We start from the raw sequence: 16,469 nt of genomic DNA on the forward strand, positions 1-16,469 counted from the left end.
GCATACATACACACACACACACACACACAGGAAAATTCTTCGCCCTTGAAAAAAATCCTGCCATTTGTGACAACACTGGATGTACCTGGGGCACATTAGGCTAAGTGAAATAAGCCAGACACAAAGAAAAAAAACTGCATGGTTTCACTTTTATGTGGAATGTAAAAAAAGTCAAATTCATGGAAGCAGAGAGTAGAATGGTGGTTAGGAGGGACAGTGAGGTGGGGAAAATGGGGAGATGTTAATCTTCAGATGTTAAACCAATCTATGTTACTGATATAAACTCCACATGGTCATGGTATATTACCCTTTTATATATACTGGGATTCAGTTTGCTAATATTTTGTTAATGATTTCTGCATCCGATGTTTATGTGAGATATTGGTTTGTAGTATTCTTCTCTTTATTGTCTCTGTGAAGAGCTGGTATCAAGGTAAACTTGGTTTCATAAAATGAGTAGATAAGTATTCCTCCACATTTTGGAAAGAATTTGTGGCCCATCCTGGTGAGTGCTGCACATGCATATGAAACAAAAATGTTTGGGCTTTCCTGGTGGCGCAGTGGTTGAGAGTCCGCCTGCCGATGCAGGGGACATGGGTTCGTGTCCCAGTCTGGGAGGATCCCACATGCTGCGGAGCGTGTGGGCCTGTCAGCCATGGCCGCTGAGCCTGCGCGTCCGGAGCCTGTGCTCCGCAAAGGGAGAGGCCGCAGAGGTGAGAGGCCCGCATACGGCAAAAGAAAAAAAAAAATGTTTATTCTACCATTGCTCAGTGGAGTGTTCCATAATGTCAATTAGGTCAAGTTGTTTGATATAGCTGTCTTCTATATCATTCTGACAATTTCTGCTTTTAACATGTAGGTTTTGGACCATCTAAATTTACTACAACTATTTAGATAATTAGGTTTAAATCTACAGATATTTGTATACCTATGTTCATAGCAGAATTATTCAATAGCCAAAAGGTGGAAAAAACACAAATGCCCATTGATGGATGAATGATAAACAAAATGTATTACAGTCGGCCCTCTATATCCACAGGTTCTGCATCCACAAATCCAACAAACCATGGATCAAAAACATTTGGAAAAAAAAATTCTGCAAAGTTCCAAAAAGCAAAACTTGAATTTGCCATTAATCAGCAACTATTTATACAGCATTTACATTGTTTTAGGTATTATAAGTAATTCAGATATGATTTAAAGTACAGTCATCCCTCAGTAACCATGGGGGGTTAGTTCCAGAACTCCCACAGATATCAAAATCCACAAATGTTCAACTCCCTTATATGAAATGGAGTAGTATTTGCATATAATCTATGCAGACCCTCCTGTATCCTTTATTTTTTTTAACATCTTTATTGGAGTATAATTGCTTTACAATGTTGTGTTAGTTTCTGCTGTATAACAAGGTGAATCAGCTATATGTATACATATATCCCCTCCCTCTTGCGCCTCCCTCCCACCCTCCCTATCCCACCCTTCTAGATGGTCACAAAGTACTGAGCTGATCTCCCTGTTCTATGCAGCTGCTTCCCACTAGCTATCTATTTTACATTTGGTAGTGTATATATGTCAATGTTACTCTCTCACTTCGTCCCAGCTTACCCTTCCCCCTCCCCGTGTCCTCAAGTCCATTCTCTATGTCTGTGTCTTTATTCCAGTCCTGCCCCTAGGTTCATTAGAACCATTTTTATTTTTAGATTCCATATATATGTGTTAGTATATGATATTTGTTTTTCACTTTCTGACTTACTTCACTCTGTATGACAGACTCTAGGTCCATCCACCTCACTACAAGTAACTCAATTTCGTTTCTTTTTATGGCTGAGTAATACTCCACTGTATATATGTGCCAAATCTTCTTTATCTGTTCATCTGTTGATGGACACTTAGGTTGCTTCCATATCCTGGCTATTGTAAATAGTGCTGCAATGAACACAGGGGTAAATGACTCATTTGGAATTATGGTTTTCTCAGGGTATACGCCCAGTAGTGGGATTGCTGGGTCATATGGTAGTTCTATTTTTAGTTTTTTAAGGAATTTCCATACTGTTCTCCATAGCAGCTGTATCAATTTACATTCCCACCAAGAGCACAAGAGGGTTCCCTTTTCTACACACCCTCTCCAGCATTTATTATTTGTAGATTTTTTGATGATGGCCATACTGACCAGTGTGAGGTGATACCTCATTGTAGTTTTGATTTGCATTTCTCTAGTGATTAGTGATGTTGAGCATCCTTTCATGTGTTTGTTGGCAATCTGTATATCTTCTCTGGAGAAATGTCTATTTAGGTCTTCTGCCCATGTTTGGATTGGGTTGTTTGTGCTTTTGATATAGAGCTGCATGAGCTGTTTGTATATTTTGGAGATTAATCCCTTGTCCATCGCATTGTTTGCAAATATTTTCTCCCATTCTGAGGGTTGTCTTTTTATGGTTTCCTTTGCTGTGCAAAGCTTTTAAGTTTCACTAGGTCCCATTTTTTTATTTTCGTTTTTATTTCCATTTTTCTAGGAGGTGGGTCAAAAAGGATCTTGCTGTAATTTATGTCATAGAGTGTTCTGCCTACATTTTCCTCTAAGAGTTTTATAGTGTCCGGTCTTACATTTAGGTCTTTAATCCATTTTGAGTTTACTTTTGTGTATGGTGTTAGGGAGTGCTCTAATTTCATTCTTTTACATGTAGCTGTCCAGTTTTCCCAGCACCACTTATTGAAGAGGCTGTCTTTTCTCCATTGTATACTCTTGCCCCCTTTATCAAAGATAAGTGACCATATGTGCGTGGGTTTATCTTTGGGTTTTCTATCCTGTTCCATTGATCTATATTTCTGTTTTTGTGTCAATACCATACTGTCTTGATTACTGTAGCTTTTTAGTATAGTCTGAAGTCAGGGAGCCTGATTCCTCCAGCTCCGTTTTTCTCAAGATTGCTTTGGCTATTGGGGTCTTTTGTGTTTCTATACAAATTGTAATTTTTTTGTTCTAGTTCTGTGAAAAACGCCATTGGTAGTTTGATAGGGATTGTATTGAATCTGTAGATTGCTTTGGGTAGTATAGTCATTTTCACAATGTTGATTCTTCCAATCCAAGAACATGGTATATCTCTCCATCTATTTGTATCATCTTTAATTTCTTTCATCAGTGTCTTATAGTTTTCTGCATACAGGTCTTTTGTCTCCTTGGGTAGGTTGATTCCTAGGTATTTTATTCTTTGTGTTGCAATAGTAAATGGGAGTGTTTCCTTAATTCCACTTTCAGATTTTTCATCATTAGTGTATAGGAATGCAAGAGATTTCTGTGCATTAATTTTGTATCCTGCTGCTCTACCAAATTCACTGATTAGCTCTAGTAGTTTTCTGGTAGCATCTTTAGAATTCTCTATGTATAGTATCATGTCATCTGCAAACAGTGACAGCTTTACTTCTTCTTTTCTGATTTGGATTCCTTTTATTTCTCTTTCTTCTCCGATTGCTGGCGCAAACTTCCAAAACTATGTTGAATAATAGTGGTGAGAGTGGGCTCCTGTATCTTTTAGATCATCAGTACAGTAAGGCAAGAAAAACTAAAATTGGTAAGTGAATTTAGCAAGATTGTGTAAGGTACATGGTTAATATAAAAAAACAACTGCATTTCTATGTGTTACCAGTGAATAGTTTGAAACTGAAGTAAAAAACAATCAGTAAGAGCCCATAAAAATTAAGAAACACTTAGATTTTAATTTAATAAAATATATGCAAGACCTGTAAACTGAAAACTACTGATGAAAAAGTGAAAGAAGACCTAAAAAAGTGGAGTGAATATGCTGTATTCGTAGATTAGAAGGTTCAATTCTCTTCAATCTGATCTATAGATGCTATACATTCCCAATCAAATTCCTAGAAGGATTTTTTTGGGGGTATTAATTGATAAGCTGATACTAAAAATCATATGTAACAACAAGGGGCCTAGAATAACTAAAACAATTTTGAAAAAGAAGTTGGAGGACTCAAATTACCTTATTTCCAGAGTTACTACAAAGCGCCAGTAATCAAGACGGTGTGGCACTGACAAAAGGACAGATACATATTCATAGACAGAATAGAGAATGCAGAAATTGATCCACACCCATAGGGTCAACTGATGTTTGACAAAGATGAAAAGACAATTCAATGGAAAAAAAGATGGTCATTTCAAAAAATAGTCCTCAGAGAGTAATCACAAAGAAAGTATAATGGTGGCTGTCAGGGGCCAAGGCAGAAGAAAGAATGGGGAGCTATTGTTTAATAGGTATAGAGTTTCAGTTTTAGAAAATGAAAAGAGTTATGGAGATGGATGGTGGTGATGGCTCCAAAAAATTGTGAATGTATTTAGTATCGCTTAACTGTACACTTAAAAATGATTAAGATGGTATGTTTTATGCTATGTGTATTTTAACACAATAAAAAACTAGTGCTGAAAAAACTGGATATCCATATAAAAAATAAAATTGACTGATATCTATACCATGTACAAAATTTAATTCAAAATTAATCAGAGACATATATGTAGAACTGCAAACTCTAAAACTTCTAGAATAAATCACCAAAGAAAATATTCGTGAGCTTGGGTTAGGCAAAAATTTCTTACATATAACACCAAAAGCATGATGAGGCATAAAAGAAAAAATGATAAATTTGACTTCATTAAAATTAAGAATGGGTCCTCTTCAAGCAGCACTGTGAAGAGCATGAAGCCACAGACTGGGAAAAAAGTATTTGTAAATCACATATATGGTAAAGGACTTGTATCAAGGATATATAAGAAACACTCAAAACTAAACAAATAGGAAAAAAAAGCCAACCAAATAAAAAATATCTGGGCAAAAAGAAGAGGTATACAGATGGCACAGTGGCTCCAGTTGAAAACTGCTATCAAGTGTAAAAGACCCAAATGTCTTTCAGCTGGTGAAAAGATAAACAAACTGGTATATCAATATGATAGAATTCTACTGAGCAATTAAAAGGAACAAACTACTGATTTGTGCAAGCACACAAATGAATTTCCAATGCATTAAGCTAATTGAAAGGAGGCTGCCTTCTTCTTCTAGCCAAGATGGAGCAACAGGGACAAATTATATGGAACAACAATTTTCAAAACAGTGGACATCGAGTAATGAATACAGTCGTCCCTGAGAATGTAAAATAAACAAAGGTTTCCCTTACAATTGCCTCAGCTTACTGCCTTAACAGTTTCTAGGTTGTGGCACAGGGAGGGGATCTAGCCAAAACCCACCATACTACCTAAATTATGAAGATGGAGCTAGGAGTCTAGGGACAAGGTGACTAAAATTCAAAGGATAGACTACCAGACAGGAGACAGCTACAGAGAGCACACTCTGGATGGAGATTAGCAGAAGACCAAGTATTCAGCAGAGTACTGCTCAGTTCAGGTGAGTGAGGAATTCTCGAGGCCAGGAAGAGAACCACCTGAAAGGATCAGAAGGAACAGTATTCAGGATTTACACAGGGGCAAGAGTAATGTCAATTCCTACCACCCAGAGTGGAAAACCTCATGACTGATGGGGCAAAGCAGAGTGCTGAGAAATGACTTGCATCAACAGTACAGAATTATTAGTTCTAGATTGTATTATGCTCTAGTCCCATCTAACAAATCTTTAAAGTCATCCCTGAAATAATCAAACTGTTTCCAAGTAACTTAACTGTGTCTCAGAACAAAGCTCAAATATATATATATAGGAATACAAAAATATCCAGTATTCAACTAGGCAAAAATTTTAAATGTCTGACATCCAATCAGATATTGCCGAGCAAACAAAGAAGCAGAAAAATACTTCCCATATTGAGGAGAAAAAAATCAACTTACCAAAACCAACTGAAAACAGATACAGATGGTAGAATTAGCAGACAAGAACATTAAAACAGTTATAACTGCACCCCATATGTTCAAAAAGCTACAGGAAAGATTGAACATGTAAAGTAGAGACCTAGAAGATATAAAACAGACCCATATCAAACTTGTAGAGATGAAAACTATAATGCCTAAAATGAAAAATACTCTCGATGGATTAATAGTTATTTGATATTGTGAAAGAAAAGATTAGTGAACTTGAAGACACAGCAAGAGAAACTATACAAATTGAAACTCAAAGAGAAAAAGTCTCTACAAGTGAACAGAACATCTATGAGCTGTGACACAACTTCAAGCAGCCTAAAACTGTGAATGGAGTACCTAAGAGAGAACAGAGAGGAAAACAGGAAAAAAATGTTTGAAGAAACAATGGCCAAAACTTTTCTAAACTTGATGGAAACCAAATCCACAGGTCTAAGAAGCTCAAGAAACATCAAGCACAAGAGATTACATCATGGTACATCATAATCAAATTGCTCAAAACCAGTTAAAAAAAGAAAAACTTTAAAACAGCCAAAGGAAAAAATACACATTACATACAGAGGGATAAAGATAACCATGACAACAGATTTCTCAACAGAAACCGTGTAAGGTAGAATATCTTTAAACTACTGAAGGGAAAGCAACTACCAACCTAGAATACTACATCCAGAGAAATACCTTTAAAAATCTTTAAAAATATATTTCAGACACGTAAAAAGCTGAAAGAGTTTAACATCAGTAGATTCACATTTAAAGAAATGTTAAAGGAAGCCTTACAGACTAAAAGAAAATGATTCCAGATGGAAATCTGGATCTACAAAAAGGAATGAAGAACATTAGAAATGCTAACAATATCGATAAATGTTATATTTCTCCTATTAATTAAATATCTCTAAATGCTAGTTCACTGTTTAAATAAAAATAATGATGTAGACTGTAGATTGTAACATATGTATAACTAAAACATATGATAATAACAGAAATGTTAGAAAGAAAAACTGGTGGTATACTTTTATAAAGTTCTTGTACTCTATATGAAGTAGAATAACCACATAAAGACTGATATGTTGAAGATGGTAGTCTGTAAAAACTGAAGCAACCAGTAAAATAAGAAACCAAAGAAATATAGCTGATAACCCACAAAGGGAAATACAACTGAATCATAAACAATACTCAGAACTAGAAGAGGGGAAAGATCAAGATGGTGGAATAGAATAATGTGCAGTTCACCTCCTCCCACAAATACATCAAAAATACATCTACATGTGGAAAAATTCTCACAGAACACCTACACAACAGTGGCAGAAGATCTATACATCCAGAGCTACAAGAAAGACCACCATGTAACTGGGTAGGATGAGAGAAAAAAAAAAGGAATAGGGATGGCACCTGAGCCCCTGGGAGGGAGCTGTGAAAGAGGAAATGTTCCTTTATCCCGGGAACCCCCTTCAACATCTGGGAGATCAGCCAGGACAGATAGGGAGCTTCAGAGGCTCAGAGAAAAGTGTAGCAGCTGGCTTGTGGCAGGCAGAAGCAGAAAGAGACCAGCACAGATGGTCCTGACCAACTTACTGCACTACCCAGCCCAAGATGCACATCTTCTGCTGGTGTGCATGGGGGTTGTGTGCTGAGAGTCGAGTTTCAGTGGACAGACCTGAGGAGAGGACTTGGGCTGGCTACCTGGAGACAGTCCCAAGGGGCTGAAGTGTGGCCCAGGCTTCAATTGAGGGTGTGCACAGGATGGAGCCCGGCCCACTATTGGAGCCCCGTTGTTAATGCACACGAAGAAGGGGCGGAGCCCCACCACAGCAGCCTCATTCTCATTCTCAGTGTACTCACAGCAGGTGTGGCTCTGCCTCTAGGAGCTCTGGGAGTGTGCAAAGCACCTGTGGGCTGCCCACATGTGGAGGTGGGGCTGAAATCTGAGCTGTTTCCTGGTGGCTTTGGAGGATTTACATGCTGGTGCCTCTGTAAGCTCAGTACCCTCAGGATATCCAAGTGAATTACTGGTACTCCTGTGGCTGGGCAGGCCTGGCATTAGCAGCTACAGGCTTTGCAGGCATGTGCACGTAGAGGCGTGGCTGGGGTCTGGGCTGACCCTGTACCTCCCACGATGGGGCCAGGTGCACGAATACACGCAACTATGGCAGGTTCTGATACCTAACTTCAGCGGATCTGTGCCAATGGATCTGTGATGGTGGCTTTGTGAGCACAGTGCCTAAGGGGCATCTGGGCTGACGGCCTGTATTCCCATGGATGAGGCAGGGTCCAGGGCAGTGCCAACAACAGTGTACTTTGTGAGCACACACAGCTGGTGATTGGCAACACCACAGAGCACACTTCCCAGTGGACAGCCTCTGCGGAGGAATACTCAGTAGCTCCTCTCCCAGTGGAAGTGCTCCAGTCCCGTCTACCTCACACCACAGCTCAGAAGTGGATCTGGGAGCTTCTACTCCAACAAGTGGGGAGCAGACCCTGCCCCAGACAGGGCTGTGACAACCACAGAGCAAAGAGGAGACCCAACTCAATATCCAGTGCAGTCTCTGGTTACCACAACACCAATGACACCCCCTATCAAGGGGATAATGGCCAGCACACACTGAGGAAAGATGTGGTAGGCATCCATTCTAAAAACAGCCCTCCCACCAAAAATATTGGGTTGGCCAAAAATTCGTTTGGTTGTAAGTAAAAATGACACATTTTTCATTTTAATCAAGAACTTTATTGAACAACGTATTCATTAACCAAATGAACTTTTTGGCCAACCCAATATTAGACTCATGAAGGGTATACTGGGATGCTCCCACATAAAAATAGCCCTTCAAGACCACAGCAGAAAACTATTTCTCCTAAATTCATAGATTCAGAGAAGTAGAAGTAAAATGAAGAAGCAGAGGATCCGCTTCCAATTAAAAGAACAAGAGAAATCCCCTGAAAGAACAAACAATGAAACAGACCTTTCCAGTCTACCAGATCCCAAGTTCAAAAAGGAGGCAATAAAAATACTGAAGGAATTAAGAAAGTCTATAGATAGAAATGTAGATTACTGTAACAAGGAACTAGAAACTATAAAGAGGAGCCAACTAAATTAGAAAACACATTTGCTGAGACAAAAGACGAGCTAAAGGCAATAAATAGCAAACTAAATAACGCAGAAGAACGAATAAGTGATCTGGAAGATAGAATAGTGGAAATCATCCAATCAGAACAGCAAACAGAAAGACAAATTTTAAAAAATGAAAGCAATATATGAGACTAATGGGATAATATAAGGCAAGTCAATCTATGCATAATAGGGATCCCAGAAGCAGAAGAAAGAGAAAAGGGGATTGAAAATGTATTTGAAGAAATTATGGCTGAAAATTTCCTAAACCTAAAGAAGGAAACAGATATCTAGATACAGGAAGCACAGAGGGTCCCAAACAAGATAAACCCAAACAGACCTACAGCAAGACATATTATAATAAAAATAGCAAAAGTTAGAGATAAAGAAAAGATTCTAAAAGCAGCAAGAGAAAAATGAAGAGTTAGTTACAAGGGAACCCCCAAAAGGCTATCACCTGATTTCTCTAAAGAAATGTTGCAGGCCACAGGGAGTGGCAAGATGTATTCAAAGTCCTGAAAGGGAAAAACCTGCAACCAAGGATGCTACCCAGGAAGATTATCATTTAGAATAGAAGGAGAGATAAATAATTTTTCAGACAAGCAAAAAGTAAAGGAATACAGCAATACTAAACCTATCCTAAAAGAAATATTGAAGGGTCTTCTCTAAATAGCAAAGAAGCAAGAATCTATAGGAAAGAGAAAATCACAATTGCAAAGTAAATCACTTAAATAAGCCAGTACATGGATTAAAAAACATTTTTTTGAGAAAGTAATGATAACTACAAAGAACAGCAAAAGAATAAACATGAAGATGTAGAAGAGGACATCAAAATCATAAAATGAAGGGGAGGGGAGTAAGAAAATGTAGATTTTTTCTTAGAATGTGTTTGAGCCTATATGACTACCAGTTTAAAGCAAGTAGATATAGTAATGGGTTAACATACTTGAAAAACAGGGTAACCACAAATCAAAAACATACAATAGACTCACAAAAACCAAAAAGAACACAAGAGCAAAACAAAAGAAAATCATCAAAACACAAAAGGAAAAAGAAAAAGGAACAAAGAAGATATACAAAATCAACTGGAAAACAAGGTTTAAAATGGCATTAAATACATATATATCAATAATTATCTTAAAGGTCAGTGGACGAAATGCTCCAATCAAAAGACATAGAGTGGCAGGTTGGATAATAACATAAGAGCTTACAGTATATGCTGCCTACAAGAGACCCACTTTAGGGTGAAGGACACACATAGTGTGAAAGTGAGGGGATGAAAAAGACATTTCATGCAAACATAAATGCCAAGAAAGGAGGGGTAGCAATACTCATACCAGACAAAATAGACTTTAAAACAAAGCTCATGAAGAAAGATAAAGGACACGATATAACCATACAAGGATCAATAAAGAAGAGGATATTACACTCATTAACATGTGCACCCAACATAGGAGCACCTAAATACATAAAACAAATACTAACACATAAACGTAGAAATTGACTGGAATACAATAATTGTAGGAGACTTTAACACCCCACTGACATGAATGGACAGATCTTCCAGACAGAAAATCAATAAGGCAACAGACTCCTAAGTGACACAATAGAATAGTTAGACTTAATTGATATTTTCAGGACATTACCTCCAAAAAAACAAAAACAAAAACCAAAAAACAGAATATAAATTCTTTTCAAGTGCCCATGGAATATTCTCTAGGATATACCACATATTAGGACACAAAAGAAGTCTCAACAAATTTAAGAGGACAGAAATTATTTCAAGCACCATTTCTGACCACAACAACATAAAACTAGAAATCAACCACACAGAGAGAAACGAGAAAAGAAATGATTACATGGAGATTAAACAACATGCTACTAAAAAAACTAATGGGTCAATGATGAAATCAAAGAGGAAATCAAAAACTACCCTGAGACAAACGACAATGAAAACACAACCATACAAAATCTATGGGATGCAGCAAAAGCAGTTCTTAGAGGGAAGTTCATAGTAATACAGGCCTTCCTCAAAAAGCAAGAAAAATCTCAAACAATATAACATACCACCTAAAATAATTAGAAAAAGCAGAACAAACAAAACCTAAAGTCAGCAGAAAGAAGGAAATAATAAAGGTCAGAGAGGAAATAAAACAGAAATTTTTAAAAAAATCAATAAAACCAAGAGCTGGTTCTTTGAAAGGGTAAACAAAGTAAACAAACCTCTGGCCAGACTCACCAAGAAGAAAAGAGAGAGGACCCACATAAATAAAACCAGAAATGAAAGAGGAGAAATAACAACCAATACCACAGAAATGCAAAAACTCATAAGATAATACTATAAACAATTATATGCCAACAAATTGGACAACCTAGAAGAAATGGATAAGTTTCTAGAAACATACAGCCCACCAAAACTGAAGCAAGAAGAAAGAGATAATTTGAACAGACTGATCACTAGAAGTGAAATAAAATCTGTAATAAGAAACAACTCCCTGCAAACAAAAGTCCAGGACCATATTGCTTCACTGAGGAATTCTACCAAACATACAAAGAAGAACTTACACTGAGCCTTCTCAAACTCTTCCAAAAGACTGAAGAGGAGGGAACACTCCCAAAGACATTCTATGAAGCCATCATCACCCTGATACCAAAACCAGAAAAAGACACCTGCAAAAAAGAAAATTATAGGCCAATATCTTTGATGAATATAGATGCAAAAATTCTCAACAAAATATAAGCAAACCAAATCCAACAACATATAAAAAAGATCATGCACCACAATCAAGTTGGATTCATCTCAGGGTCACAAGGATGGTTCAACATATGCAAATCAATTAATGTGATATACCACATCAACAAAGAAAAGAAAAATCATCTCAATAGATGCAGAAAAAACATTTGATAAAATTCAACATCCATTCATGATAAAAACTCTTACCAAAGTGGGTATAGAGGGAACATATCACAACATAATAAAAGCTATTTATGACAAACTTGCAGCCAACATAATACTCAACGTGAAAAGTTGAAAGCCTTTCTGCTAAAATCTGGAACAAAAGAGGAATGCCCACTCTCACCACTTCTATTCAACACAGTATTGGAAGTCCTAGCCACAGCAATCAGACAAGAAAAAAATAATTTAAAAAAAGTTGAAAGGGAAAAGGAAAAATTGTCATTATATGCAGATGACATGACACTATATATAGAAAACCCTAAAGACCCCACACATAAACTACTAGAACTGATAAATGAATTCAGAAAGGTAGCAGGATACAAGATTGACATACAGAAATCTGTTGCATTTCTTTACACTACCAATGAAATATCAAAAAGGGAACATAAAAAAAAAATCCCTTTTTTTAAAAATAAATAAAATAAAATACTTAGGAATAAACCTGACTAAGAAGGCGAAACACTTATACACTGAGAACTATAAGACACTGATAAAGAAAACTAAAGATGATTTAAAGAAATGTAAAGATAACCGTGCTCTTGGATTGGAAGAATTAATATCATTAAAATGGCCATACTACCCAAAGCAATCTACAGATTTAATGTGATCCCTATCAAATTACCCATGACATTTTTCACAGAACTAGAACAAATAATCCTAAAATTTATATGGGACTATAAAAGACCCATAATTGCCAAAGCAATCTTGAGGAAAAAGAACAAAGCTGAAGTCTGTCCTAGACTTCAGACAATACTACAAAGCTATGGTAATCAAAACAGCATGATACTGACACGAAAACAGACATATAGATCAATGGAACAGAACAGAGAGCCCAGAAATAAACCCACACACCTATAGCAATTAATCTTCAACAAAGGAGGCAAGAATACACAATGGAGAAAAGACAGTCTCTTCTGCAGCTGGTGCTGGGAAAGCTGGACAGCTGCATGTAAATCAATGAAGTTAGAACACTCCACCACACCATACACAAAAATAAACTCAAAATGGCATAAAGACTTAAATATAAGGCAGAATACCATAAAACTTCTAGAAGAGAAAGTAGGCAAAACATTCTCTGACATAAATTGCAGCAATGTTTTCTTAGGTCAGTCTCCCAAGGCAACAGAAATAAAAGCTAAAATAAACAAACGGGATCTAATCACACTTATAAGCTTTTTCACAGCAAAGGAAACGATAAACAAAACAAAAAGACAATCAATGGACTGGGAGAAAACATTTGCAAATGATGCAACTGACAAGGGCTTAATTTCCAAGATATACAAACAGCTCATACAACTCAGTATCAGAAAAAAACCAAACACCTAATCAAAAATGGTCAGAAAAACCCAAATGGACATTTCTCCAAAGAAGACATACAGATGGTCAACAGGCCCTTGAAAAGATGCTCAACATCACTAATTATCAGAGAAATACAAGTCAAACAACCGTGAGGTATCACCTCACACTGGTCAGAATGGCTGCCCTTAAAAAGTCTACAAATAATAAATGCTGAAGATAGCGTGGAGAAAAGGGAACCCTCCTACACTATTGGTGGGAATATAAATTGGTGCAGCCACTATGGAAAACAGTATGGAGGTTCCTGAAAAAACTAAAAACAGAGTTACCATGTAAGCCAGGAATCTCACTCCTGGGCATACATCTGGAGAGAACTCTAATTTGAAAAGATACATACACCCCAATGTTCATAGCAACATTATACAATAGCCAAGGCATGGAAGCAATCTAAATTTCCACCAAGAGATGAATGGATAAAGAAGATGTGGTACATATATACAATGGAATACTACTCAGCCACAAAAAGAATGAGACAATGCCATTTGCAGCAATGTAGATGGACCTAGAGATTATCATATTAAGTGAAGTAAGTCAGATAAAGACAAATATTATATGATATCACTTATATGTGGAATCTAAAATATGATACAAAAGAACTTATTTACAAAACAGAAACAGACTCAGAGACATAGAAAACAAACTTATGGTTACCAAAGGGGAAAGGGGAGGAGGGATAAATTAGGAGTTTGGGATTAGCAAATACTCACTACTATATATTAAAATAGATAAACAACAAGATCCTACTGTATAGCACAGGGAACTATATATATTCAGTATCTTGTAATAACCTATAATGAAAAAGAATATGAAAAAGAATATATATATATAGCTGAATCACTTTGTTGTACACCAGAAACTAACACGACACTGTATATCAACTATACTTAAATTTAAAAAAAAAGTAATAGAAAAAAACCCCTCAGAACTAATGTATTAGTTCACCAGGGCTGCCATAACAAAGTACCACAGATTTGGTGGCTTAAACAACAGAAATTTACTTTTTCACAATTCTGAATGCTATAATTCTGAGACCAAGGTGTTGGCAAGGTTGGTTTCTTCTGAGGCTTCTCTCCTCGGCTTGTAGATGGCAGTCTTCTCTCTGTGTCTTCACAAGGTCTTCCTTTTGTTCACATCTGTGTCCTAATGGCCTTTACTTTTTCTTTTTTTTTTTTTTTTGCGGTATGTGGGCCTCTCACTGTTGTGGCCTCTCCCGTTGCGGAGCACAGGCTCCGGACACGCAGGCTCAGCAGCCATGGCTCATGGGCCTAGCCGCTCTGCGGCATGTGGGATCTTCCCGGACCAGGGCACGAACCCGTGTCCCCTGCATCGGCAGGCGGACTCTCAACCACTGCGCCACCAGGGAAGCCCTAATGGCCTTTTCTTATAAGGACATTAGTCATATTGGATTAAGACTGGTCCTAAGGACCTCATTTTAACTTAATTACCTCTTTAAAGACTCTGTCTCCAAATACAGTCTGATGTACTGGGGGTTAAGACTTCAACACACAATTTGTGGGGACCCAATGCAGCCATAACAATTAGGAATGAAAGAGGTAACATCACACAGATTCTGAAGATATTAAAAGAAAAATATGGTAATATTATGGTCAGTCTTATGCCAAAAAAATTTGGAAAATTAGACAAAATGGCAGATTCTTTGGAAAAATATTGGTTGGCCAAAAAGTTCCTTCAGTTTTTAAGTAAAAATAAAAGACACATTTTTCATTTTCACCAAGAATTTTACTGAACAACATATTCACCCTTTTGTTCCACTACCTTCTGCCATATTTCAGGCAACTTCATAATTCTATCTTCCCAAAACTTTTAATCTTTTTGAGCAAAGAACTGTTCCAGGTGCCTTTTACAGTCTTCCAGGGAACTGAAATGTTTTCCATTAAGAGAATTTTGTAAAGACCAAAATAAATAGAAATCTGAAGGTGCAATGTCTGGTGAATGTGGCGGATGAATCAGAACTTCCCAGCCAAGCTGTAACAGTTTTTTCCTGGTCATCAAAGAAATATGTGGTCTTGCGTTATCCTGATGGAAGATTATGCATTTTCTGTTGACTAATTCCAGACGCTTTTCGTCGAGTGCTGCTTTCAGTTGGTCTAACTGGGAGCAGTACTTGTTGGAATTAATCGTTTAGTATTCCGGAAGGAGCTCACAATAGAGGACTCCCTTCCAATCCCACCATATACACAACATCACCTTTGGATGAAGACTGGCCTTTGGTGTGGTTGGTGGTGGTTCATTTCACTTGTCCCATGATCTCTTCTGTTCCACATTATTGTACAATATCCATTTTTCATCACCGATCATAATTTGTTTTAAAGATGTAACGTTTTCGTTACATTTAAGTAGAGAATTGCATCGGAAATATAGTAAAGAAGGGTTTTTTCACTTAACTATGTGGAACCCAAACATCAAAGCGATTCACATAACCAAGCTGGTGCAAATGATTTTCAGCACTTGATTTGGATATTTTGGGTATGTCAGCTATCTCTCGCGTGGTATAATACTGATTGTTCTCAATTAATGTCTCGATTTGATCACTATCAACTTCAACTTGTCTACCCGGCCATGGAGCATCGTCCAGCGAGAAATCTCCAGCATGAAACTTTTGCAAACCACTTTTGACATGTTCAATCAGTCAAGCACCTTCTCCATACCCTGCAAAAACTTTTTTTTTTTTTTTTTTGCGTTTTGGTTGTGTTTTTACCTTTCTTGAAATAATAAAGCATAATATGCCTAAAATGTTGCTTTTTTAGTTCTATCTTCAATATTAAAATGGCTACACAAAAATCCACCAATTTTGATGTTTTTTTTTTTAATGCATGCTGATATGACAGCTGTCACAATATATTCTAACAAAATTGTTTCGAATGAAGTTAAAGACTAAAGCCATGTTCCAGAAAAAACCAAACAAACTTTTTGGCAGACCCAATACAATCTACCAAAGGTCAGTCAAGAAGTAACAGATAATCTGAATATCCTGTCTAATAAAGAAATTTAACTTGCAGTTAAAAACTCCTGGCCTAGATAGCTTCACTGGTGAAACCTATCAAATATTTAAAGAAGAAGTAATATTAACTCTACACAAACTCTTACAGACTTTTGAAGAAGGAATATGTCTAAACTCATTTCATGAGATCAGCATTACCCTGATATCAAAACCAAGAAAAGACAAG

General features: G+C 37.0%; 1 protein-coding gene across 6 annotated transcripts in view; it reads right to left on the minus strand.

Moving 5' to 3' along the window:
* Positions 1 to 16,469, minus strand: part of NDUFAF2 (NADH:ubiquinone oxidoreductase complex assembly factor 2) — a 184,693-nt gene that overhangs the window by 52,222 nt on the left and 116,002 nt on the right. Inside the window, exon 3 of one of the 6 annotated variants that reach the window (XM_049707951.1) lies at positions 11,535 to 11,639. The exons of 4 other annotated variants lie outside the window; for them this stretch is intronic. In XM_049707951.1, the coding sequence (XP_049563908.1) occupies positions 11,535 to 11,639 (105 nt within the window). Of the gene's footprint in view, positions 1 to 4,413; positions 5,443 to 11,534; positions 11,640 to 16,469 lie in introns of those variants that run through there. One more of the 6 variants, XM_049707953.1, reaches the window with a different exon arrangement.

This window comes from Orcinus orca, chromosome 3, assembly GCF_937001465.1.
Source record: "Orcinus orca chromosome 3, mOrcOrc1.1, whole genome shotgun sequence".
In the NCBI taxonomy this organism is placed as follows: Eukaryota; Metazoa; Chordata; class Mammalia; order Artiodactyla; family Delphinidae; genus Orcinus; species Orcinus orca.